The sequence below is a fragment of the Dendrobates tinctorius genome, unplaced genomic scaffold, assembly GCF_039654945.1.
Source record: "Dendrobates tinctorius isolate UK_male_01 unplaced genomic scaffold, ASM3965494v1 ptg000006l, whole genome shotgun sequence".
Classification (NCBI taxonomy): Eukaryota; Metazoa; Chordata; class Amphibia; order Anura; family Dendrobatidae; genus Dendrobates; species Dendrobates tinctorius.
Window position 1 is genome coordinate 12751128 of NW_027361674.1, and position 27554 is coordinate 12778681.

The 27554-nt window shown below is 44.7% G+C and overlaps 1 protein-coding gene across 2 annotated transcripts in view; it reads left to right on the top strand.

Moving 5' to 3' along the window:
• Nucleotides 1–1516: 1516 nt before the first annotated feature.
• The window catches only part of ESR2 (estrogen receptor 2), a 58104-nt gene continuing 32066 nt past the window's right edge, over nt 1517–27554 (top strand). Inside the window, exons 1-5 of one of the 2 annotated variants that reach the window (XM_073570801.1) lie at nt 1517–1944; nt 6842–7017; nt 17164–17280; nt 19028–19330; nt 19970–20108. In XM_073570801.1, the coding sequence (XP_073426902.1) occupies nt 1517–1944; nt 6842–7017; nt 17164–17280; nt 19028–19330; nt 19970–20108 (1163 nt within the window). Of the gene's footprint in view, nt 1945–6581; nt 6734–6841; nt 7018–17163; nt 17281–19027; nt 19331–19969; nt 20109–27554 lie in introns of those variants that run through there. The other variant, XM_073570798.1, reaches the window with a different exon arrangement.

The window sequence follows — 27554 nt, forward strand, 5'->3', positions numbered from 1 at the left end:
CTTTTCACTGTCTGTGAATGTCCAATTTTGATCCTAAGGTCATATCAAAGGCAGCAATGCAAGTCTATAGGTTTGTGAAAAAAATCGGACCGCAGAAAGGAGATGGTGTAGAAACTGTTTTTTATTTTCATGTGCAAAAAAAAAAAACGATCACACTTAGATTACTCTCTGGTCAAACTCTGATCAAAACAATCAGTTCATTTTTCTTGCCCGTGCTAAAAACTAACATCTGAATGAGGCCTCATTTTTTCTCACGGTACAAGCAAAACCGACCAAGTTTCATCAGTGATTTTGAACAGGTTTTTTTTTTCCACTGGTGAAAGGAGAAACTTTTATTTTCTATCAGTCAGTGAAAAATGAGCAGCACATAGATGGCATCTTATGCTATCAGATTTTTTTTCCCACTCACCCATAGATTTGAATTGCTGATTTTGATCCAACACTCAGATCAATATTGGACATGTTTCCGCGATCTTGCACAGACTACTCAGTCCTATGAAAAAGTCAGATATGTGAACAGCACCATAGACTGTCATAGATACGATTACTATCCGTGAATAAAAACAAATAGCACCTGTACGTGAAAAACTGACCAGTGAATGAGACCTTATTTTGCAGTAGTTTCTGTCACAAATTGACTGCAATCTCCTGAGCTTTTATTATCAACTCCATCAATGCTGCTGTCTCTTGCCATCAAGAGATCCTCACACAGCATGACTGCTCTGAACTGCATAAACCCAGAGATCTGTATATATGTACTCCATCCCTTGCCTGTAAACGTTTGCAAACACAACTAATGTGGTTAATTCCCTTCTCCCTGGAGCCTATTAATAAGGCACAGTCACGCTTGTTAGGGTGCAGTCAGACGGCCATGTAGCACAGATGAAAATCGCATCGCAATGCTCGGACTGGCCTGCGGCTCTCCTGACCCAAGCATGGCAGCCTGTATTTCAGGAGAGCTGCCGGCCAGTCCGTGCACTGCTAATCATTCATCTTCGATGTTATATGGCCGTCTTCACACTAAAAGTGATATTCGCAGCAAATCTATCACATATACATTGCGACTTGCTTCTTCCAGGCCCAATGATATGTTTACTTTAGGCCACGTTTACACGTTGAGTATTTGGTCAGTATTTTACATCAGTATCGGTAAGCAAAAACCAGGAGTGTGCGATAAATACCGAAGTGGTGACGTATTTCTATTATACACTTTGTCTGATTGTTCCACTCCTGGTTTTGTCTTAAAAATACTGATGTAAAATACTGACCAAATACTGAATGCCTTAAAGAAACACTTTGATTATTCAGAATCACCTTCCCCTTCTTGCATGTCTAAAGGGGGTGCCTAGTCTGCTTGTCTGACTATTTTGCATATGATAAGAGTTATACACCAGAGGACTTGGCGCGGAATCATTGTCTATATTAATAGCAGCTAAATAATACTTTCATATCTTCCTTATCTCTTCTAGGAAACCATGTTGCATTGAGTAATATTTTTTATCCATCATCAATCAACATGTCAACCTACATGCACAAGGAATTTTCTCAGTTGCAGCCAATGCAGCATATTGGACACTCCAAAACTGATATCAAAAGTTCCCCATCTGGTCTACCGTCTGCTCTTGAATACAATGGCAATCAGAACATTATGCCAGTTGACCAGAGTCCAGTGTACATTCCTTCTTCATACATGGATAACCGCCATGAATACTCCTCTCTGGCGTTCTGCGGCCCGTCAGTCATAAACTACAATGTTCCTGCTAATTCTAGTGATTCTGAGGGTTCTGTACTGAGACAGACTATGAGTCCAAGTGTAGTATGGACCGCTCCAGACCACATGTCCCCTGTAACTTTACATTGCCAGTCTTCATTGCTATATGCAGAGCCGCCAAGGAGTCCATGGTTCGAAGCCAAACCAGAAGAACACATGCTGCCAATTACCAGGTGAGCAAAAAAATTATTGGGGCATACAGTACCATGACTGGCCACTTGGCGGAAATTTGGATTGAGTTTCGTATAAGATTTTCCCTGAAGAAGCTTAGGCGAAACGTGTTGAAGTGAGTGGATCAAACAGATGAGCTCTATAATGAAAACACATCTGTAGATTAGTTTTTGACTTTAATTGAATTTATTTTTTGTCTATTCTCTCATAAATGTATGTTCATATTTACTTATTTATTGGGCTTGTTCAATCTACCACTTATTGATTGCATCTTTATTGTTCTGCATATCGTCAGCCCACTTTATATTTCGCTTTATATATACTGATCGGCATTGCCAATATTTGCTTTCATTGGCTCAACGCAGCATTACATATAACTAAACCTTTTCACATCTGTTTACAAGGCTTAGTCTGGACCGTTCACTTAATTTTCTAACTTGTGTGATTTTATGTTTTTTTTCTTTTTTTTTTATCTTGGCCCTTTAGTTATTTACAATAAAGTAAGTTATTTAGTGATTCATCTTATTCCAACTTTTTGTTGCTGCTTTTTTTGTATACTATTTTTAAGGGATTTTTTTTCTAATCTTTTGTTTGTTTGTTTTTTCACCTTTGACATATGCACTGGGAAATCTTCAAATGCATACACCTAACCATAAGGCCCCATGGAATATTCCTAAAGAGCCTTTTTTATTACACTAGAGTCATGGGGTCACTAATTCCACTCTATGCCTATATAGTGGTCCACAGCACGGCCGTCTCTCTGAGGTATATATGACCATTTTAGAGCGTGAAGATGTTCATACCCATTATTCTAGATGTCCAATAAAAGCTTATATAGCCAAAAAGCAATTCGTCCCGACTCCTCTTCACAAATGCATGGTCAATTTGTGTGTAGTTTATGGAAAAGGAAAGGAAAGCTGCTGCAAAAGACACCTCTGCCAGTTATATAACACGATGAGAACAAAAGTATGTAACAAGTCAAAATCCATCATGGTGATCTCTTTTTTCCAACATCAGCCATCAGGGCAGAGTCAAGACACCCCTATACACATTAGATGATAGGCTAGACATCCATCTGTCTTTAGAAAATTTGCATTTCTTTTATTACTACTATTTCATGTTACTTCTAAATTTTATGATTTTTTTTTTCTAAATTTGTGCATTAAAATAATGGCCTTTCATGGTTTTTAACTTTTTATTGGAGGCGTAGAATAAAAAACCAAGGAGAGGTAAATTCCCCGTTATCAGCATGAACATTCCCTTTTCACTAAGGTTGGGATGAATGGAGCTTGAATGAAGATTTTAAGATTTTGTTGTACGCATAGCTCCCAACCGTCCCGGATCTGGCGGGACAGTCCCGTTTTTATTTGCCTGTCCCGCTGTCCCAGGCGTGAGCTTATTTTTCCCACATTGCACTGAGCCGCCACACCCCCCCATGCACCGACCCCATCCTCGCCCTCCCAGACAGACCCACCGGCATAACTCCCAACCATCCGGATCTGGCGGGACAGTCCCACTTTTGTTTGCTTGTCCCACTGTCCCGGGCGTGAGCTTATTTTTCCCACATTGCACTGAGCCACCACACCCCCTCATACACCGACCCCATCCTCGCCCTCCCAGACAGACCCACCGGCCACCGCAGCCCCTCACTGATAAATCCCTGCTCTGTGCACACAGGACCTGTGATGAGGTCACAGGAGGGGAGGAGTCAGGGGTCACATGATCAGGGGCATCGGTCAGAGGCCCCTGATCATGTGACCCTTGACTCCTCCCCTCCTATGACCTCATCACAGGTCCTGCGTGCACAGCCCTCGGTGTATGCAGGACTCTGCTGTGCTGGTTGTCATCGTGGTGGATGAGGGAAGTATGTGTGGGCTCAGGAGGGGTTTACAGTGTGGATGCAGCAGAGCCGTGTGTGTATGAGGTGTACGGAGCTGAGCTGCGTGTGTGCAAGATGTACGGAGTGGAGCTGCATGTGTGCAAGGTGTACGGAGTGGAGCTGCATGTGTGCAAGGTGTACAGAGCGGAGCTGCATGTGTGCTAGGTGTACGGAGCAGAGCCGTGAGTGTACGAGGTGTAAGGAGCGGAGCTGCATATGTGCGAGGTGTACGGAGCAGAGCTGCATGTGTGCTAGGTATACAGAGCAGAGCCAAGCGTGTACGAGGTGTACGGAGCAGAGCCACGTGTGTACGAGGTGTATGGAGCAGAGTCGCGCATGTGCTAGGTGTGCGGAGGGGAGCCATATATTCAAGGTGTATGGAGCAGAGCCGTGTGTGTATGAGGTGTAAGGAGCGGAGCTGCATGTGAGCGAGATGTACTGAGCAAAGCCACATGTGTACAAGGATTACAGAGTGGAGCCATGTGTGTACAAGTTGTACAGAGCGTGACCCCGTGTGTACAAGGTGTACGGAGCAAAGCCACGTATGTGCTAGGTGTGTGGAGCGGAGCTGTGTGTGTATGAGGTGCACAGAGCGGAGCCGCGTGTGTGTACGAGGTGTACAGAGTGGAGCCACTTGTGTATGAGGTGTACGGAACGGAGCCACGTGTGTATGAGGTGTATGGAATGGAGCCGTGTGTACAAAGTGTATGGAGCTGAGCAATGTGTTTACGGAGCAGAACAGAGCCATGTGTGTACGGGGTGTACGGAGCAGAGCTGCATGTGTACGAGGTGTACGGAGCAAAGCCGCATGTGTACAAGTTTACGGAGTGGAGCCATTTGTGTACAAGGTGTACAGAGGGTGGCCATGTGTGTACAAGGTGTATGGAGCAAAACCGCATGTGTATGAGGTTTACGGCATGGAGCCGCATGTGTACGAGGTTTACGGAGTGGAGCCATGTGTGTACTGAGTGGAGCCATGTGTGTGCAAGGTGTACGGAGCGGAGCAGTGTGTGTACAAGGCATACAAAGCGGAACCATGTGTGTATGAGGTGTGCGGAGCTATGCGTGTACAAGGTGTATGGTGGGGAGCATTCATACCTCCCAACCATCCCAGATCCAGTGGGACAGTCCCGATTTTGAGAGTCTGCCCCACTGACCCGGCTGGGAACTTACTTTTCCCGCGGACACAGGAGTACACAGCGGAGCCCCAAGGAGCACTTTAAAACTCGCATGTGACGTTTCATTCAAAGTGACGTGCTGGAAGCTGACCGGAAATGAGGTAATTTCGGGAGGAGATTGTGACGGAACCATGGAGGCACTTCAGGGAATGCTTCAGATCCATCACCTGACCTCCTCCGACAGCAAGATCGCCTTGGACTTGGGGATGTCGGCCATGTGAGCAGATCATGATATGTCCTACACCAGGAGGCTCAGATGGGCATTACAATGTGAGCCGGACTGGTATAGTATCTTCATAGAATCTTTCTTTCTCTCTCTGTTTCTTTCTCTCTCACTGTTCTTTTTTTATCTCTTTGTTCTTTCTTTCTCTCTCTCTGTTCTTCCTTTTTTCTTTCCCCTCTCTCTTTCTCGCTCTAATCTTTCTTTCTCTCTCTGTTCTTTCTCTCTTTCTCTCTCCCTGTTCTTCCTTTTTTTTTCTCTGTTCTTTCTTTCTTTCCCCTTTTTCTTTCTTTCTTTCTTTCTTTCTTTCTTTCTCTTTCTTTTTCTCTATTCTTTCCCCTCTTTCTTTCTTTCTCTTTCTTTCTTGCTTTTTTCTTTCCATCTTTGTTGTTTCTTTCCCGTCTTTCTTTCTCTCTCCCTCTCTGTTCTTTCTTTCTTTTTCTTTTTTCTCTCTCTGTTCTTTCTTTCCCCTCTTTCTTTCTCTGTCTGTTCTTTCTTACCCCTCTTTCTTTCTCTCTCCCTCTCTGTTCTTTCTTTCCCCTCTTTCTTTTTTCTCTCTCTGTTCTTTTTTTCTATCCCCTGTTTCTTTCTCTCTGTTCTTTCTTTCACCTTTCTTTCTCTCACTCTCTGTTTTCTTTTTTCTCTCTCTCTGTTCTTTCTTTCTTTTCCTCAGTACCAGTCAGTGTGCCCACAGTACCAGCCACTGTGCCCACAATGCCAGCCACTGTGCCCTCAGTACCAGTCAGTGTGATTAGCAGTGCTAAATGGGTATGGTTGGGGAGTGGACATGGGTGTGGCTAGTTGTGAAATGGATGTGGTCAGGGGCATGGCCTAAAACAGCCTTTGTCCCTCTTTCCCTTTTTCAAAAGTTGGGAGGTATGGTTGTACGGCTGGAGAAAAGATAGGCAGGAGAACACCACTTTCGAAAGCCAAGGATCTTGTTCTTCATGGAGACTATGTGTAGCCGCCGCTAACTTTTTATAACTGGGAACGTTTTATAGACACCAGGTTTGTTAACCATCCAGAAATTCCTGGACAGCCTGTTAAAATAGGGCAATTTGAGAGAGAGAAAAAATTTGATAGATCCATTAATTTTTTTTTCTGTAGCTGTAGAAATATGAACAATTGATTAAGACTTTGTAATTATCTTCATGTTACAGTTCACAGTGAATGCAGATAATGTGGCCATATCACTATTTTTGGCTGTAGAAATGGTTCAATTAAAATCTTAATACTTTATTATGGTTTTCCAATGTGTGCATAAAAAAATATTGTTGGTCTGTGTTTTTTTGATAAGCTGTCTAGAAAACAATAAAGCTGGCAACCCTGATGGGTACATTGCACTATCCAAAGTTATTGGCACAGAGGCACCGTCCTTGGCCACACCTAAATTGGCAAGATGTCTTCTGAACTTTGGACCATAAAGAACCTTGTTTTGCTTCAATCAGTGACTGCACCGGACTCTGAGAAGTCACTTAGCAAAGAAAGGACGTTCCACATAGAAAACTTGAGAAGTAGGTGACTATAATAAGGTGCTGATAGTGTAGGGTGACATTTTGATGATCCTTGACCATCTGTTTGTTGCTTTCCCTTAGTTTCCCCTAATTTTACCTTTCTTACAGAGAAACCATGAAGAGAAAGTCTATAGGGTCAGAATGCACCAACCATGTTGGAAGTAACCCCGGGTCCAAGCGAGACACCCACTTCTGTGCAGTGTGCAGCGACTACGCCTCTGGTTACCACTATGGCGTATGGTCTTGTGAAGGCTGCAAGGCTTTTTTCAAGAGAAGTATCCAAGGTCTGTTTCTTACGGCTTTGCATTCATGTAAATCTTCAGCGCTGAGGTTGATTAAAGACATTCAATTATGCGGAGTCAAGTTTTCTGCTGTAATTAATGTATTCAGGTTATTAGCAACCGCTTGATAATGACTTGTTCTTGGTGTAACAGAAATCCATTCAAAAGCCGGATTATTATTCTATTCATGTATTATTTTAGTATTGCGGTCACTGCGTGGAAAGGTAAGCTTTCTGTTCGGAAATTTAGGCGTTTCAATTTTTAATTCGGTAAATTCCCTTTTATAAAGTAGTTTTCTATAATCGCCAGTCTCAGTGGTTTTATAACAGGTTATGGCAGAGATATATGAAATTAATACTGGAAATGGTCCTACAGGTTAGCCACTATAGGCACTGGTCTAGGGTGCAATAAGATTTGTGAAGAAGGTGTTTTCCGTAGGGGAACTAAAGTCCATTTCCATGTTGGACACACAGGAATTTCCAGACAGGGCCATACTCCATATATTATACAATAGAACTGAAATATGTTGCATATTCTTGTAACGACTACATATTTTGCATGCAGTTGCCGATGTCCCAATTTTAAGAGTTTGCTATGGTGCATGGGTGATACTCCGAACTACAGCATTTAAACTACTGGACTCTTTGAAGATTTAGAATGTAAAACCTTTAACTGTTTGCAACAAAATTATACTTCTCCAATTTCTCTCATCCAAAGGGACTTCTCACCAATCGCAAGACTAAGGGTCAAGTGTCCCCTCTTGACTGGCTGGTAGAGCATGTGCACTGCACCTCTGCCAAAAATCTATAGAACTGCAGGTGATGGACAAGTACTGGGTCTGCTATCCCCGGCAGTACTACAGTCTTTGAATGTAATAGCCATGCTTGACTACTGACCCATTAAAATGGTGTGACTCTTGATCCCTGCACTCATAATTGGTGGGGGGTGTACCAGTTCTAAGACCCCCTAGAGAACACAATATTATGTAAACACTAATGCTAATTTCAAACATCCATGGAACCCGACGGACTGAGTACAAACTGATGTTTGGACTGACCCCAACTCAAAGCCTCATATACAGTATGCCTATGAGACTGATGAGTTAGTCAGGAGATCCGTAGCCGGTCCAGACATCGCAATCTGTACTCAGTCAATGTTTCACAGGTGTTCAAATTCAGAACATATTGGAAAAATAATCTCTTGTCCAACTCCTTTTAAACAGAATCTGTCACCAGGTTTTTGCTATGTAGAGTAGCATAATGTACTGTAAGGGAAGAGATCATTCCAGCTGAGCTAAATCTGCTGCCTGTTATTAAACCTGTAAGACCCTCTGGAGTATGGGAGCTACCTTTCCCACCCAGCCTCTTTTGGTAGCTCCTAAATCCCGGACCCAAAATCCAGTAAAAAATAAAACCCTCTTAATAACCTATTGTTACTGGTGGTGTGTCACTTACTGGGCTGCTTGCTGTAGTTTTGATAAAATAACTGTTTTATCAACAGGAGATCATGACTAGAGGATTAGTAACCATGCTACCTGTTAGTCTAACCATGCTCCACCACTAACTGGCAGCTTTCTGTATACACTGTGCATAGGCAAAAAGCTGCCAATCAGTAGTGTGAGCGGAGTTATACTGTACAGAACTTAGCATTCAGAGAATTGCTAGATCTGCTGCAGAGAAAACTGTGATTTTATCACAAACTACTGAACCCAGTAAAGTAAGTGACACATCACTGGAATCACGGTCTCTGTCCCTAAAGTGTGCTGCTTTCAGATAAGGTAGAAAAAAAATCTGGTGACAGATTCCCTTTAACATCTCAGAATCTAAGGAGCATAGCAAAAGTTGGTGCAGATTTACCTGTTGCACTCTGCCATAAGAAGACACCAGTCTAATAAATGATGCCTGGTAGAGATTTTGTGGTGGGCTTTTGCTTATACGCAGAAGCTAATTATTATTATTATTATTATTATGCATTTATATAGCGCCATTTATTCCATGGCGCTTTACATGTGAAAAGGGGAAATATAGACAAGTGTAATATATACAAGAGTAATATACAAGTGTAAGACAAGGGACAAGGGACACACAAGTACATAAGGAGAGGGGACCCTGCCCGCGAGGGCTCACAGTCTAAAGGGATGGGTGAGCATACAGTAGGAGAGGGTAGAGCAGGTCGTGCAGTGGTTCAGTAGACCGAGGATCATTGCAGGCTGTAGGCTTGTCGGAACAGGTGGGTCTTCAAGTTCTTCTTGAAGGTTTCCGTTGATGGTGAGAGTCTGATGTGTTGCGGTAGGGAGTTCCAGAGTATGGGGGAAGCACGGGAGAAGTCTTGTATGCGGTTGTGGGAAGAAGAGATAAGGGGGGAGTAGAGAAGGAGATCTTGGGACGATCGAAGGTTGCGTGCGGGTAGGTACCTAGAGACCATGTCACAGATGTATGGAGGAGACAGGTTGTGGATGGCTTTGTATGTCATGGTTAGGGTTTTGAATTGGATCCTCTGGGCAATCGAAAGCCAGTGAAGGGCCTGGCATAGGGAGGAGGCTGGGGAATAGCAGGGAGACAGGTGGATTAGTCAGGCAGCAGAGTGTAGGATGGACTGGAGCGGTGCTAGAGTGCTAGAGGGGAGGCCAGAGAGTAGGAGGTTGCAGTAGTCAAGGCGGGAGATGATAAGAGCGTGCACTAGTGTTTTTGTAGTTTCGTGGTTGAGGAATGAGCGGATCCGGGAAATATTTTTGAGTTTGAGGCGGCAGGAGGAGGTGAGGGCTTGGATATGTGGTTTGAAAGAGAGCGCAGAGTCGAGGATCACCCCAAGGCACCGGGCATGCGGGACTGGGGAAAGAGAGCAGCCGTTGACATTGATGGATAGATCTGGTGGAGGGGTAGAGTGAGATGGGGGAAAGATGATGAATTCTGTTTTGTCCGTGTTCAGTTTGAGAAAGCGAGCAGAGAAGAAGGCTGAGATAGCAGACAGACATTGTGGGATGTTAGTCAGTAAGGAGGCGAGGTCAGGTCCAGATAGGTAGATCTGCGTGTCATCGGCATAGAGGTGATACTGCAAACCGTGGGATTCTATGAGCTGTCCCAAGCCGAAGGTATAGATGGAGAATAGTAGGGGTCCTAGGACAGAGCCTTGGAGAACACTGACAGACTGGGGGCGAGGTGAGGAGGTGGTGTGTGAGAGGGAGACAGTGAATGCACGGTCCGTTAGGTATGATGAGATCCAGGATAGGGCCAAGCCTGTGATGCCAAGAGATGAGAAAATCTGTAGCAGGAGGGAATGGTCTACGGTGTCGAAGGCAGAGGACAGGTCCAGGAGAAGGAGGACAGAGTAGTGTCGCTTGCTCTTGGCGGTTAGTAAGTCGTTAGTGACTTTAGTTAGGGCAGTTTCAGTTGAGTGATGCGGTCGGAAGCCAGATTGTAACCGGTGAAAGAGGGAACAGGAGGAGAGGTGGGAGGACAGTTCAAGATATACATGCTGTTCCAGTAGTTTTGAGGCGTAAGGGAGAAGAGATATCGGGCAATAGTTAGACACAGAGGATGGGTCAAGGTAGGGCTTTTTGAGGATGGGTGTGATTGAGGCATGTTTGAAGGATAAGGGAAGGACGCCATTTGTAAGTGAAAGGTTGAATAGGTGTGTTAGAGATGGGATGAGGACTGTGGCCAAGTTGGGATGAGGTGGGACGGGAGTGGGTCGAGGGCACAAGTGGTGAGGTGTGATCTTGACAGAAGGGTGGAGAGCTGATCTTCTGTCATGGTGGAGAAGCTGGCTTTTTCAGAACAGGGCTGAGCAGTTAAGAAGGGCATTGGGGGCTGCGGGCCAAAGTTTTCTCTGATCGTGTCGATCTTCTGCTTAAAGAAGGAGGCAAAGTCTTCAGCAGAGATGAGAGGAGGGGGAGGAGGTGCTGTGGAGTGGAGTAGAGAATTGAAAGTGTTGAAGAGCTGTTTAGGGTTATGAGACAGGGAGGATATGAGAGATGCGAAGTAAGTTTGCTTTGCGGCAGAGAGCGTGGACTTAAATCTGGCAAGGGACTGCTTGTATGCGTTGAAGTGCTCAGTAGAATGGGTTCTCTTCCATCTCCGCTCAGCGGCCCTGGAAACCCATCTCAGTTCTATGGTCCGGCTGGTCAGCCAGGGCTGCCTGTTGATTGTTCGAGCTTTGCTCTGCGTGAGGGGGGCAGCCGAATCAAGTGTTGCTGTTATTGTGGTGTTATAAAAAGTGGCAGCAGCATCTGTGTCGTGAAGGGAAGCTATCTCTGTAAGAGGGAGAAGGGACTCAGAGAGTGATTGTAAATTGAGGTGTTTGAGATTCCTGCGAGGGTGAACGAGTTTATGGAGCGGGGGTTGCTCAGTGGGAGAGGAGAGGGAAGAGAATGTCAGTAGGTTGTGGTCAGACAGGGGGAGGGGTGAGTTATTGAGATTAGTGAGGGAACAGAGACGGGTGAAGATAAGGTCCAGCGTGTGACCATCTTTGTGAGTGGCCGCAGAGGACCATTGAGTGAGGCCAAGGGAAGCCGTGAGCGATAGAAGTTTAGAGGCAGCCGGGGTGGAAGTGTCAATGGGGATGTTGAAGTCGCCCATGATGATGGTGGGGATGTCAGCAGAAAGGAAATGGAGTAGCCAGGTGGTGAAGTGGTCGAGAAAGGTGGAGATGGCTAGTTCTGGGGGGCGGTAGATGACAGCCAGCTGGAGGTTGGAGGGGGAGTAGATGCGGACGGAGTGCACCTCAAATGAGGGAAGAGTAGCGAATGGTGGCAGAGGAATTGGGGTAAAGGAGCAGGTATCAGACAGGAGCAAGCCAACTCCTCCACCATGTTTGTTGCTGGAGCGAGGGGTGTGAGAGAGATGGAATCCGCCATAGGAAAGCGCAGCTGGAGTGACTGTGTCAGAGGGAGTGAGCCAGGTTTCAGTGATGGCGAGGAAGGAGAGTTTGTTGGTGATAAAGAGGTCATAATCAGAATAATAGGAGCTGCAGTCTGATATATGAGGCTGAGACAGAGCACCTTTCCGTACCTTTGTGGAGCTGCAGGTTGGAATTTGGATGTCCTCTTATTCTGGTCTGTCTGTGCAGCTGTTCTCCTCTATTGTATAACAGTCCTGCACTACAAAAAGCATCTTGCACTTTAAAAGCTCTGGCAATGAAACACTTGTAAAGGGCAGCAGAAAAGACATTATCTACAGTTAGCCTTTTTCCGCAGAGCGGCACTAGCAGTTAGAAATACCTGTGGATTTCGCTGAACTTCCGAGAGCTGTAATTAGAGACCTCACGTCCTGATTTAGACTTTATACTGGAACATCTGAAATCACAGAGAGACAATTCTTCTCTGTCCAGAGATTGTTCTGTGTGCGAGAGCCAATGCAAGGATGCTGCGTGTTACAATGAGCGCCAACTGAATATAGGTCATATTTTTGCTGAAAGTCCTCTTTTTTATGCCCTTCTCTTTTCCAGAACATTGCATTAAGCAATGCATTGTAGAGTAAAATAAATACACCTATTGATTAAATTTGTTTTTTTTTGTGTGTTAAATGTATTTTTTAAAGCTTTTTTCCCCCATATTGCGATATGTACTACAAATTAGAAATCTTGCAATTCTTACTCTGGCCATTGGGGCTTTTGTAGACTCCTACTTCCTTTTTCAGGAAATGCACACGTACATTAGCAGCAATAGACTCAGACTCTATCTATTGTATTGAAGCATCTAATGAACGTGTGAAAAAGTCATAGCGAAGGGTATGGGCGCAAGGGAAGCTGTGTCATTGCCTATTGCATTTGGTGCATCCTGTGTTATCAGTCATTGTCTTCCTGCCTCTAATGATAAGGAGACTGCTGAAAACTCTTAGACTGCTGCTTTTATGGTCATTGACACGCCCCCTGTGCAATTCCAGCTTGATTTCCATATGGTTTATGCGTTGGATCTCTGCAGAAATGGTATGCTTCTTATTGGGGAACAAGCACCTGTACAGCCATACCACCACTGCCAGAAATAAAAATGTGCTGACAGACTCCCTTAAAGTTCCAATAGGGACTGAATGCAAAAAGATATTGTATGCTGGAGTTGAGCAGAGAATTGATAGATTTGGAGAAAGGACTATTAGGTAGGTGCTCAGAATAAACTAGCCTCTATGTACTTGTATAAACACTGGATACTTTGTAGGTCACTGGATGCTGATACCATTTCAATGAGTAGTTGGGGATTTTTTGGCTTCTTGCAGATATGCTTTTGGCAGCTAAATCTGCAGCTCAGCACATGTAGATGGATGCAGCTCATGAGTCCGGTGCTGACCTCTAGCTCCTAGTGATTTGAACTTTCCCACACTTTTTTTCTGACAATGCACAGTCATGACATCCTACAAGTCATGAAGACAAGCTAACCGAGGACATTGACCACCAAGGATCCGTGCAAGATCAGTAGATGGGCTCCTTGATCTCCAACCGATAAGTTGTCAAAAGCAAAGTCTGCCTTGGAGTGCCGCCATCCTGCTTTTCTTCCTCTTCCCTAATTAGAGAGCACATTGTTTCGATTTTTCTGGTGGATCATAATCCTTGGATAATTGTCAGCCATGGGAATCATTAGTGCAGACAGCTCGCTTACCGGGCACAGGCTGAGCATGTGTTATGCTTCTCCTAAATAGAGGTCAACATTTATCTGGGGGCACAATATACACTTCTGTAGTAGGGTTCCCTGAACCACTTAGATCTTTCTGCGATTTCTTGGGGTGTCTCTCCGCTGAGCAGCAAAAAGTTTTTTTTATTAAACCTTTTACATATTTATTAAATGTTATGAAATACTATTTAAAAATAATTAAACATCTAAAGTGCAGACATTTAAAAGTACCAAAGATCGATGAATATTGACATCATCCGCTCAAAAACAAATACATAAGAAATCAGATGAAAAAACCTGGAAAATACATATATATTCTCAGCATTGAAAACGGATACTGACACAAAAATATAAGCTCCAAATGGTGAATATTAAGCCGAAAGATGTAAAATAAAATAGGGAAAAGTGATGTCACAAATAAATATACACAGTGACATCCCTTGACAAAGCTTGATGCGAAACCCATGTCAGGTGCCTTTTCTGTGATTGGTGAGGTTTTCTAAATGCAATTTTTTATATTTATTTATATGTGATATCACTTTTCCCACCCTTTTATAAATTGCATATTTTAGTCTACTCCTATTGTAAAATTCACAATTTTGGGCTTATATACAGTGGGGCAAAAAAGTATTTAGTCAGTCAGCAATAGTGCAAGTTCCACCACTTAAAAAGATGAGAGGCGTCTGTAATTTACATCATAGGTAGACCTCAACTATGGGAGACAAACTGAGAAAAAAAAATCCAGAAAATCACATTGTCTGTTTTTTTTTCATTTTATTTGCATATTATGGTGGAAAATAAGTATTTGGTCAGAAACAAGCAATCAAGATTTCTGGCTCTCACAGACCTGTAACTTCTTCTTTAAGAGTCTCCTCTTTCCTCCACTCATTACCTGTAGTAATGGCACCTGTTTAAACTTGTTATCAGTATAAAAAGACACCTGTGCACACCCTCAAACAGTCTGACTCCAAACTCCACTATGGTGAAGACCAAAGAGCTGTCAAAGGACACCAGAAACAAAATTGTAGCCCTGCACCAGGCTGGGAAGACTGAATCTGCAATAGCCAACCAGCTTGGAGTGAAGAAATCAACTGTGGGAGCAATAATTAGAAAATGGAAGACATACAAGACCACTGATAATCTCCCTCGATCTGGTGCTCCACGCAAAATCCCACCCCGTGGGATCAGAATGATCACAAGAACGGTGAGCAAAAATCCCAGAACCACGCGGGGGGACCTAGTGAATGAACTGCAGAGAGCTGGGACCAATGTAACAAGGCCTACCATAAGTAACACACTACGCTACCATGGACTCAGATCCTGCAGTGCCAGACGTGTCCCACTGCTTAAGCCTGTACATGTCCGGGCCCGTCTGAAGTTTGCTAGAGAGAATTTGGATGATCCAGAGGAGTTTTGGGAGAATGTCCTATGGTCTGATGAAACCAAACTGGAACTGTTTGGTAGAAACACAACTTGTCGTGTTTGGAGGAAAAAGAATACTGAGTTGCATCCATCAAACACCATACCTACTGTAAAGCATGGTGGTGGAAACATCATGCTTTGGGGCTGTTTCTCTGCAAAGGGGCCAGGACGACTGATCCGGGTACATGAAAGAATGAATGGGGCCATGTATCGTGAGATTTTGAGTGCAAACCTCCTTCCATCAGCAAGGGCATTGATGATGAAACGTGGCTGGGTCTTTCAATATGACAATGATCCAAAGCACACTGCCAGGGCAACGAAGAAGTGGCTTCGTAAGAAGCATTTCAAGGTCCTGGAGTGGCCTAGCCAGTCTCCAGATCTCAACCCTATAGAAAACCTTTGGAGGGAGTTGAAAGTCCGTGTTGCCAAGCGAAAAGCCAAAAACATCACTGCTCTAGAGGAGATCTGCATGGAGGAATGGGCCAACATACCAACAACAGTGTGTGGCAACCTTGTGAAGACTTACAGAAAACGTTTGACCTCTGTCATTGCCAACAAAGGATATATCACAAAGTATTGAGATGAAATTTTGTTTCTGACCAAATACTTATTTTCCACCATAATATGCAAATAAAATGAAAAAAAAACAGACAATGTGATTTTCTGGATTTTTTTTTCTCAGTTTGTCTCCCATAGTTGAGGTCTACCTATGATGTAAATTACAGACGCCTCTCATCTTTTTAAGTGGTGGAACTTGCACTATTGCTGACTGACTAAATACTTTTTTGCCCCACTGTATTTATAGGAGTATCTGTTTTCAATGCTGAGTTTATATACAGCATGTATATTCTTAGTTTTTTCATATTGTTTTACATACCGTATTTCTATTTTTGAGTGGATGATGTCAGCACTCAACTATTTTTAATACTATTAATGTCTTTTCTTTGAACATTCAATTGTTTTTAAACATAATTTAATAAAACTTAATAAATCTCTTTTCTAAATATATTGAGTCTTGCACATTTTTTACGTAGATTTTTTTAATACTGTGGCCCTTTACCTACAGCTTGCTATGTCAATCTAGGTTTAGACCGAAAACAAATCAAAACAGGAAAATGGTGAAACAACCTTTTGGGTAAAAAACCTGCCCTTTATTAAGCCAAAAGATAAAAAAATACAATATTCACTATATATGGACAGTTGGCACACTGCATTTGTCAATTTCAGACCTGTCCATCAGATGCCTGATTGAGATGCTTAACTTCGCAGAGCACATTTCCACTGTTACAAAGTCCAGTGGTGTTGGCTCTACACCACTCCATCCGACATCGGGCATGACATTGTGCTTGGTGATGTAAGGCTGAATGCAGCTGTTCAGCCATGAAAACCCATGCCATGAAGCACACAATTTTTATGCTGACTTTAAAAAGCCAAACCTCCTCTAACATTGATTCAGCAGAGCGTTAGAGACTCTTATGCACTATGTAGATTATTTACAAATCGTCTGTGATCGAGCACAATTCCGAAGCAGAAGGAATTAACTGCAATATCCTTGACACTTGGGCATTCCCTATAAGGCTGCTTTCACACATCCGTCTTTTTAAATCCGGCACGATGCGGCGAAAAGTGTGAAAACCGGATCTGGAATCGTCACATTGAACGTAATGATCGCCGCATCGTGCCGGATGGACATGTGGCGCTTCGTTTTTTTGCCGGATACAGCAAACATGAGCCGTCCGGCGTCAGCAAAAAATGTTCCCTGCAACGATTTTTTGCAGCGCCGGAACGGCTTTTTAAACAGCGATCTCTCTCTCGCCCGGACACTGAGTGTTAACCCCACATGTGTCTCTCTCCTCCCCCCCATACCTTTCGGCGGCTGTCTCTCTTGTCCCCCGGTGTATCTTCCTCCTGCGGCTCCTTTAAATCGTGTCCGAGCTGTATCAGGCGCCGCATACTCTTCCGGTGTCACCGCTGCAGGCCGGATCCGGCGACCCGGCTTTTCGCCGCACGCCGCCGGACCCCACACACCGGATGTGTGAAAGTAGCCTTAAATATTCAGTTTTGTGATTTGCCTCATTAGGAAACTGGTGTTAACTTTTGCACTGTTCTTTTTATTTTTCTTGTAGGGCATAATGATTACATCTGTCCTGCCACAAACCAGTGCACAATAGACAAAAACAGGCGCAAGAGCTGCCAAGCATGTCGTCTGCGCAAGTGCTTTGAAGTTGGGATGATGAAATGTGGTGAGGTTTTTCTTTTGCATGGTGAAATCACAATTTCTTTAAGAATATTATTACTGTTTTCCCCTTGCAGTTTTGGACTCAATTATAACAAGTTGGACCTAATTAATGTACCTTTTCCTGGGTAGCACCCGACTCTGCAAAATCAAAGGTTGTTGATACTGTACCATAGAGGCAGCTGCTGTAGAACTTTTGGAGAGATCATTTCTAGTTTGTCCCATCCCCTTTGTTAAACAGGACTCAGGACTCAGAAGTAACATAATGCAACCAATCAAGGTGGTGCGAAAATGGCCAAAGACTTATTAGAGGGGCCAAAAATACTTACCCCTTCTGTCTGGGGTTTCAAAACCTAGCACCATATTGGGAACATTTCTTGCAACCCAACATGTTTGAAAAAGGCAGCTGACTTTACATGCTAAATCAGATTTGTAAAGTGGCATACTAGTATGTTAGTTCGTTCTATTTTACTTTTATGAAACTTCTATAAACTTCTTAGGGTATGTCTCCACGGTCAGTATTTGCAGCGCTTTGGACGCAGCTCCGCCCAAAGCGCTGCTGGCTTTTGTACGCGCGGTGATTCCACAAGTGTTCATTGAACACATGCAGAATCACTGCATCCTATATATAGACAATTATATTTATCTTGCGGAGACTGAGCGTCTCCGCAAGATAAATAGACATGCTGCGGTCTATGAAGACGTGCCGCATGTGCGTATATGCAGGTCTGCCACCTGAGGCTTTGAACGCATAGTGGAGACGCGATTTCATAAAATCCCATCCACTATGCTGTAACATCTGGCCGCTGCGGATTGGACGCTTCGGCTGTGCGCAGCATCCAATCCGCAGCAAATACTGAATGAGGAAATGTAGAATAGCAGTTAACGCGGGATGCAGTGATGAGCAGGAGGCAGAGCAAGAGTTTTCAGGTTTATTACAGGGGAAACTCCACGCAGGTTAAGATACTGAATGTTGTGTCAGGTTAAGAACAATGGTTTATGAAACAGGTAAACTTATCAGTCTGATGGTTTCTGGGCTGTGGAAGCTTGAAATCCCACGGTGGGGCTGCAAGTGATGCGTGAAATCTCTGGCCTGATCCTGAAGAAAGTTGAGGCACTGTCTCCTGATGGAAGTGGCATATCTTGGCTCTCCTAGGCGAGATCCTGCGTGACCGGGGCTCTGTATGCTTCACCAGGTTAGACTTAGGCTGCGTGCTCATAGCAGTCAGCGGAACCGTGCGGGATAAATTCTCAGTGACAGGGGTGAGCAGGCACTATCTACGTTGCTCACAGTCAGTGTGCGCATAGGCTGGAGAGCTGCAGTGCTGGCCTGAACCTTTACGTCCCTCCACGGAGAGTGAATCAACCTCCTGCTGCCCACTCTGTCTTCCCGCCAAGAGACCTGCTTTCCCACGCACCGTCCATTCTATCCCTGACACGCCCCCTATAGTGGAGTGCAAAGGTCTGTCAAGGTCAGAAAGCTTTACCCCCTGCCACAGTGGTGACTGCCCCGATAGTTCCGAAACCGACGCGAGAGAGGTACCACCGGCCCGGTCCATCTTCCTACAGAAACATACCCTTAGGAGCCTGAACATAAAATTATAGGAGGTTGCAAGTTGCCACTTTAGTTATTTTTTACCTCGCCTTCTCTCAAACCCCTCCATCCCCCCCTCCAGTATTTCTCGGCCTAAACACATTTTAGGATTAATATCTAATTTTTGGAATATTTTTATGGTTTGCATATTTCTTACCAGGAACCAGACGTGAACGTTGCGGATATCGCATCATACGTCATCGGCGTCACTCTGAGGAACAGATGCATTGTTTTGGGAAAAACAAAAAAGTGATTGAAGCTATAGGCCGAATAAAAGATGTCCTCCCCTGCTCCACTGACCCAGAACAGTTTGTTTTGTCGCTCATTGAAGCTGAACCGCCGAATGTTTTACTGATGAACCGTCCCTGTAAACCCTTCACTGAGGCGTCCATGATGATGTCGCTAACTAAACTCGCTGACAAGGAGCTGGTTCACATGATCGCATGGGCCAAGAAAATCCCAGGTATGAACAAAATCTATCTTTAGATTAGTATTACTGGATCCTGGTTTTCAGACGAAAATTCTACAATTTACCAGTTAAAAGTAGTAATTTAGGTAAGGTGGGTGCAGAGGTTGCAGTTGTACCTTGGGCTTAAGATTTAGCGGCCAAAAAAGTATCTTTTAATGACTTTTAAAGACCTTTGATAGTTTGGATCCTGTTGGAAAATTTGCATTGGGGCCCACAAGTTTGAAGTTACACCACTAGTTAAAATGATTTTACTCTTTCACCGAGATATACCATGACATTCTGATCTGTGGGAGTCCATCCTCTGTGACTCCGGCTGATCACAAGACCAAAGACATTGGGGTTCAAGTGAATGGGACAGTATCATAGCTGCCTCCACAGTGAGTGGCTGGGGGTATTGTCATGGACCAAAAACAAGCGCACAACAACCACTGCCACCGCTTTATTCTGGGGTTCAAAAGAGCACCATGCTGGTGTTTGGCACGTCTATTAATTCTTTACCTGGATATTGGCACAGTGTTCTTTCCAACCAGATTGGGGAACCTTCTCCAGATATTTATGGCAGATTCTGCGAGTAGCCAAAGTTGGGAGAACCCTTTTAAAGGTCTGATAAACAAAAACAACTTGTTTTTGCAGGTTTTATAGAGTTAAGCCTTTATGATCAAGTGCGACTACTCGAAAGCTGTTGGCTGGAGGTTTTGATGATGGGTCTGATGTGGCGGTCCATTGATCAACCTGGAAAGCTGATCTTTGCCCCAGATTTAGCTCTTGACAGGTAAGTCCCAATATATCTAAAATCATTTTCCATATTTTTTTCCATATTTTTACATGTTCTTTAGTGATTCAGCCAAAATAATTTAGATGTTTCAAAAATGTTATTGGACAAATCTTTGTATTTTTTGGAAAATTAGTCAGTCCGTGATTTCTTACTTGGCGATACAATTAGGAGAGGTGTGAGGCCTTGCTGGCTCCATATGTGCATCAAGAGCCTTAAAGAGAAAGATTTTTTCTAAGAGAGCATAATGCATTTCAAGGGTACTTAGAAAGCTCCTTGGTTTCTTAAAATCTAAATATCACAACTTCACAAACGGTGCAAATTATCTGGTTTACATAAGGTCTTCCAAGAAAGTCTTTCTGTTTAAGATGATTAAATGACTCCAGGGAAGTCTAATTGTTTAATTGCCTTTTCTACTCATTGTGCCATAGCCTCGTATAATGATTGGTCATTGATTAAAATGGCTGCCTTTGCCACCATCCCAAAAGAAGTTAAATCAGTGCTGCACTTTTTGAGCATTGCTACCACTTCATTCTACATTGGCAGTGGTCACAGATATGTCACCATTATCTATTGGGAGATAACTTGGGTCAGCATGGTGGCTCAGTGGTTAGCACTGGAGCCTTGCAATGCTGGGGTCCTGAGATCAAATCTCACCAAAGACAACATCTGCAAGGAGTTTTTACGTTCTCACCATGTTTCCATTGGTTTCCTCCCACATTCCGAAGAGATACTGATAGGAAATCTAGATTGTGAGTGCAGTGATGATGATGTCTGTAAAGCGCTGTGGAATATGATGGCACTAAATAAGTGGATGTAAATAAATAAACTTAAAATTGTCTTTGAAAATTCAGTTTTCAGTAAAAAGGGTCCATAAAGTGCTCTCTCTCTCACACACACATATATATATATATAGGTTATTTTGGCTTGAATAATTTATCTTTGTCATTTATGATATTTTTAAAGAAATTTTCCATGTGGAATAATAAAATAATTTCATACTTTGTTTGTACATGGTGCTTGTTTATGTTTTAAATTTACATATGAAAGAGATAGGGTTTTTAAATATATATATATATATTATTATTATTATTATTATTATTTATTGTTATAGCGCCATTTATTCCATGGCGCTTTACATGTAAGGAGGAGTATACATAAAAACAAGTACAATAATCTTAAACAATACAAGTCATAACTGGTACAGGATGAGAGAGGACCCTGCCCGCGAGGGCTCACAATCTTCAAGGGATGGGTGATAATACAGTAGGCGAGGGTAGAGCTGGTCGTGCAGCGGTTTGGTCGATCGGTGGTTACTGCAGGTTGTAGGCTTGTCGGAAGAGGTGGGTCTTCAGGCTCTTTTTGAAGGTTTCGATGGTAGGTGAGAGTCTGATATGTTGTGGTAGAGAGTTCCAGAGTAGGGGTGATGCGCGAGAGAAATCTTGTATGCGATTGTGGGAAGAGGAGATAAGAGGGGAGTAGAGAAGGAGATCTTGTGAGGATCGGAGGTTGCGTGCGGGAAAGTACCGGGAGACGAGGTCACAGATGTATGGAGGAGACAGGTTGTGGATGGCTTTGTATGTCATGGTTAGGGTTTTGTAATGGAGTCTCTGGGCAATTGGGAGCCAGTGAAGGGATTGACAGAGGAGAGAAGCTGGGGAATAGCGTGGGGACAGGTGGATTAGTCGGGCAGCAGAGTTTAGAATAGATTGGAGGGGTGCGAGAGTGTTTGAGGGGAGGCCACAGAGCATGAGGTTGCAGTAGTCAAGGCGAGAGATGATGAGGGCATGGACTAGGGTTTTTGCAGATTCTTGGGTGAGGAATGAACGAATTCGTGAAATATTTTTGAGTTGAAGTCGGCAGGAAGTGGAAAGGGCTTGGATATGTGGTTTGAAGGAGAGATCAGCGTCAAGGATTACTCCGAGGCAGCGAGCTTGTGGGACTGGGGAGAGTGGGCAGTCGTTTACTGTAATTGATAGGTTCGTAGGGGGGGTCACGTGAGATGGGGGAAAGATGATGAATTCTGTTTTGTCCATGTTGAGTTTCAGAAATCTAGCGGAGAAGAAGGATGAAATAGTGGACAGACATTGAGGGATTCTGGTTAGTAGGGAGGTGATATCTGGTCCAGAGATGTAGATCTGTGTGTCATCAGCGTAAAGATGATACTGAAAGCCATGAGATTCTATGAGCTGTCCCAGGCCAAAGGTGTAAATAGAGAACAGCAGGGGCCCAAGGACTGAACCTTGTGGGACTCCGACAGATAGGGGGCGAGGTGAGGAGGTGGTGTGTGAGTGGGAGACGCTGAATGTCCGGTCTGTTAGGTATGATGAGATCCAGGATAGGGCCAAGTCTGTGATGCCGAGGGATGAGAGGGTCTGTAATAATAGGGAATGGTCCACTGTGTCAAAGGCAGCCGACAGGTCCAGGAGGAGGAGGACAGAGTAGTGTCGCTTGCTCTTGGCGGTTAAGAGGTCATTGGTGACCTTAGTAAGGGCAGTTTCAGTGGAGTGGTGTGACCGGAAGCCAGATTGTAAGCGGTCGAAGAGGGAGCAAGAAGAGAGATGGGAGGACAGTTCAAGGTAGACGTGTTGTTCCAGTAGCTTGGAGGCGTAGGGGAGAAGTGATATAGGGCGATAGCTAGATACAGAGGATGGGTCAAGAGAGGGCTTTTTGAGGATAGGTGTGATGGAGGCATGTTTAAAGCTTGAGGGGAAAACACCAGTTGTTAGTGATAGGTTGAAGAGATGGGTTAGGGTTGGGATGAAGACAGTGGTGAGGTTTGGTATGAAGTGGGATGGGATTGGGTCGAGTGCACAGGTGGTGAGATGTGATCTTGAGAGTAGAGTGGAGAGTCGATCTTCTGTGATGGTGGAGAAGTTGGTTTTGAAGGTGGAGGGCTGGGAAGTCAGGAGGAAGGGCTCTGGGGGTTGTTGACCAAAACTGTCCCTAATGTTATCAATTTTCTGCTTGAAAAATGAGGCAAAGTCTTCAGCTGAGATGAGTGGGGAGGGAGGAGGTGCTGGGGGGCGGAGGAGAGAATTGAAGGTGTTGAATAACTGTTTAGGGTTGTGAGACAGGGAGGATATGAGAGATGAGAAGTAGGTTTGTTTAGCTGTGGCGAGTGTGGTCTTGAAAGTAGTGAGGGACTGTTTGAATGCGATGAAGTGCTCGTTGGAGTGGGATCTTTTCCATCTGCGCTCAGCAGCCCTGGAAGCTCGCCTCAGCTCTTTGGTCAGGCTGGTGTGCCAGGGCTGTCTGTTGATTTTGCGAGTTTTGGTATGTGTAAGTGGGGCAGCGGATTCCAAAGCTACAGCTATTGTGGTGTTATATAGGGCAGCAGCGTCATCTGCATTGTGTAAGGAACTTATATCTGTGAGAGGGAGGAGGGATTCAGAGAATGAGTGTAGGTCAAGGTGTTTAAGATTCCTGCGAGGGTGTGAAAGTTTGTGGGGTGGGGATTGTAGACATGGAGTGAAGAGGGAAGAGAATGTGAGCAGGTTGTGGTCAGAGAGAGGGAGAGGTGAGTTAGAGAGGTTAGATAGGGAGCAGAGGCGGGTGAAGATGAGGTCCAGTGTGTGGCCATCTTTATGGGTGGCTGTAGAAGACCATTGAGTGAGGCCAAAGGAGTAAGTGAGAGATAGGAGTTTAGTGGCAGCTGAGAGGGAAGTGTCAATGGGGATGTTGAAGTCGCCCATGATGATAGTAGGGATGTCCGCAGAAAGGAAATGAAGTAACCAGGTGGTGAAGTGGTCAAAGAAGGTGGTGGCTGGCCCTGGGGGGCGGTAGATGACAGCCAGTTGGAGGTTGGAGGGGGAGTAGATGCGCACAGAGTGCACCTCAAAGGAAGGGAGGGTAACAGAGGGTGGCAGTGGGATTGGGGTGAAGGAGCAGGTATCTGACAGGAGAAAACCAACTCCTCCGCCATGTTTGCTGCTGGGGCGGGGGGTGTGAGAAAGGTGGAAGCCGCCATACGAAAGTGCAGCAGGAGAGGCTGTGTCAGAAGGGGTGAGCCAGGTTTCGGTGATGGCGAGGAAGGAAAGTTTGGTAGTGACAAAAAGATCATGGATGTAGGAAAGCTTGTTGCAGACAGAGCGAGCGTTCCACAGAGCTCCTGTTAGTGGGACTAGGGAAGCGGGGGCTGGGTGAATGGGTATAAGGTTGGAGAGGTTACGGAAGGTTGTGATAGAGCGTGGATGGGAGGTAGAAATGACTGTGGGAATGTGGTGAGGACGACCAGGATTTGGAGAGATATCACCAGCAGTGAGAAGGAGCAGAGAAAGTGTTAGCAGGTGGGAGCAGGAGAGGGCATGAGGGGACTGTCTGTGTTTGGAGACAGAGGATTGTATGTTAAGGAACAGTTTTGAGGCGGAGGTGATGTGGATGGGGAGGATTGAAGAAGAGATGAACAGTTCCTTACTAGGAGTAGGGATTAGGGGAATTAGCAGAAAGTGAAGGATTATTGGGGTGAAAATGAAAACAAACAGAAACATTGTTTACAGTGACTGTACAGTTACCTTCAGTTCCAATTCTGGTTTTAATTCTTAAATTAATCTTCACACTTCTAGAACACACTTATAGAAATCACACTGCAGACTGAAGTCTTTATGCAGACTTGTGCTCTGCAATATATGTACAACTAAGTGCAGTCAGGTGTGAAGCAGAGGAGTGGTCTCTGCTCATTTTGGCCAGACAATTAAGAGTGGACCAGATGTATATGATCAAGCCAGAGTAAACAATGTCATAAATAACACTGGGGTAAGCTGGGGTTAGCTGAAAGGCATACCATGTGAATGCTAGGTGCAGAGGCAAGTCTATGTGCAAAGCTGGGTGATGCACTGTGTGCCCTTCATAGACAGGCAGCAGGAGAGCTGGGTGGATGGACATACCTGTCGGAAGAATATATATCTATATATTTATTTATTTTGTTGTTTTGTGGCAGCCAATGGAATAGGAAGGAGCAGTCTGCTGCCGCGTGCTATACAGTAAAAATAGTCATGCCAATATATAGCATCTTATGGAGACACTTTTGGCCTCCATTGAATTAATTTGTTTATACTGATGATTGGCATGTATGCTAATATATTTCCTGGTACATATGAATACATCGAACATGTTCACATATTATGATAACAACAGATCTTAATGGGATTATCTAGCTTTAGTCTGTGTATAGCAACGTTTGAAGTCCCCGATAATCAGCAGGATCAGCCAACAGTCTAATGTGTAATGGACTTCCATGCTCTTCCCGAAACAGGTGATGTTGGGGAAGAGAAGGATCCGGCATGTTGAATTTCAGCAGCTGATCTTTTTGATCTACCTGGAGATAAGCCTTCGCCAGACGAGTCTGAGGAGGAGAGAGGAGTCAAACAGTGGCACTCTCATATAGAACACAGGAGCGCTTGGCCAAGTTGGCATTCCTGTGTATGGAGGCTGTTGGCCAAACGATCGTTCAATCAATAGCTATCTAATATATATAGGCTCCTTAAGACATTTAAAGTGTTGTAAAATAATTCTTAATGTTGGATAACATCCCCATAATGATTTTGAATGCAACATGCAGTAATAAAGTCACTGCATAGACTTCGCTAGACTTGTAGCAGAAAACCACTTTGGGTGTTGCTTTGGTCAATTGAAAAACTATTTTTTCCAGTAATTAACCATTTCCTTACCGATGACGGAATAGTACGTCATCGGTAAGCAGGGCTGCCACTAGGAATTTTGGGGCCCCATACTGGCAACATTTTCGGGGCTCTCTTGAGACTCTGCCCAGGCTCCACCCCAGCCCCGCCTCCACCCCTCAAACTGTCCACAGTCCCACCATTCTCTCTTGGAAAAACTCCACTTCTCACCAGTCACACATTAACAGTTCCCATCACCAGATCACACATACAGCAGGCAGCTTTTGTTTTGGCCAAAAGATTTTTTAAGCCGCCACCATAACACGGTAGACACTTTTGGCCGAGCTCTACTCTAGTGTAACCTATTAAATATTTGCTAAAATATGCAATGCAATTTAGATATAGTTAAAATATGCAATACAATTTAGATATATTTTTATTTGTTTTTCAATTTTTAAAATGACCAATAATATCACATACAAGGAACAAATACCACCACACCATATCCAGACCACATATTACCACCACAAAGTGGCCAAATAATAGCTCATGCAAGGGACAAATACCGCAACACCATGTCCAGACCACATATTACCACCACATAGTGAATGAATACTACAATACAGAGCAGTAATATAAAAAAAAACAATACTATCACGATAAGTGCCATTATACAGTTGTGGCCAAAAGTATTGACACCCCTGCAATTCTGTCAGATAATACTCAGTTTCTTCCTGAAAATGATTGCAAACACAAATTCTTTGGTATTATTATCTTCATTTAATTTGTCTTAAATGAAAAAACACAAAAAGAATTGTCCTAAAGCCAAATTGGATATAATTCCACACCAAACATAAAAAAGAGGGTGGACAAAAGTATTGGCACTGTTCGAAAAATCATGTGATGCTACTCGCTTCTCTACTTTGTGTAATTAACAGCACCTGTAACTTACCTGTGGCACCTAACAGGTGTTGGCAATAACTAAATCACACTTGCAGCCACTTGACATGGATAAAGTTGACTCAACCTCTGTCCTGTGACTGGGGTAAGTGGTAGCGGTGCAGGGTGGCGAGTGGCAGGCCACCTGTGCAGCTAGCAGCTGCGACGGGGAATCCGCGGCAAGCAGAGGCTCGGCCCCTGCCGTGGATCGGAGCGGGACAGTGGTGGCCGCCGACGGCACTGGACTTGCCGCAACCACGGGTGAGGGCAGAGCGGCTGCGGGTGGCGGGAAACAGGCCGCAGCCATGGGCTGGAGCGAGGCGGCAACGGCCACGAGCGACTGCGGGCAGGCCGCAGCCGCGGGCTGGAGTGAGGCGGCAACGGCCGCGAGCGACCGCGAGCAGGCCACAGCCGCGGGCTGGGGTGAGGCAGCAACGGCCGCGAGCTGAGGTGAGGCGGCGGCTGCCGTGGGCTGGAGCGGGGCAGCAGGTCTCGGACAGTCGTCTGGGCGCCATCCCTCTGATGTCCTAGGTAAGCGTCTTCCCTGGCACTGGTGAGTCGCTGTGGCTCTCAGCCGCTCCCACTGTCTCCTGCTGCTTCTGTCCCGGTCTGCTGACTCATCGGAACTAGCGCTCCCCTCCCCTTTTATACTGGCTCCTCCCTCAGCCCATCTGTCCATCTCAGCGGTCCGTCCCTGAACTCTGTCCCCCGGGAACAGTTTCCCCCGGAACCTAGATGACGGTCCCCTTGGTTACGGCCCGGACACTTGGTGGGGGCCGTTCTTCCCACACAAGCATCACACTGATGGAAAATGAGTCTATCTGAACAAGGCCTAAACCCCTAAAAATTGCACTGAAAAATTGTTCTTCACCTGCTTTCTTTTACTTTT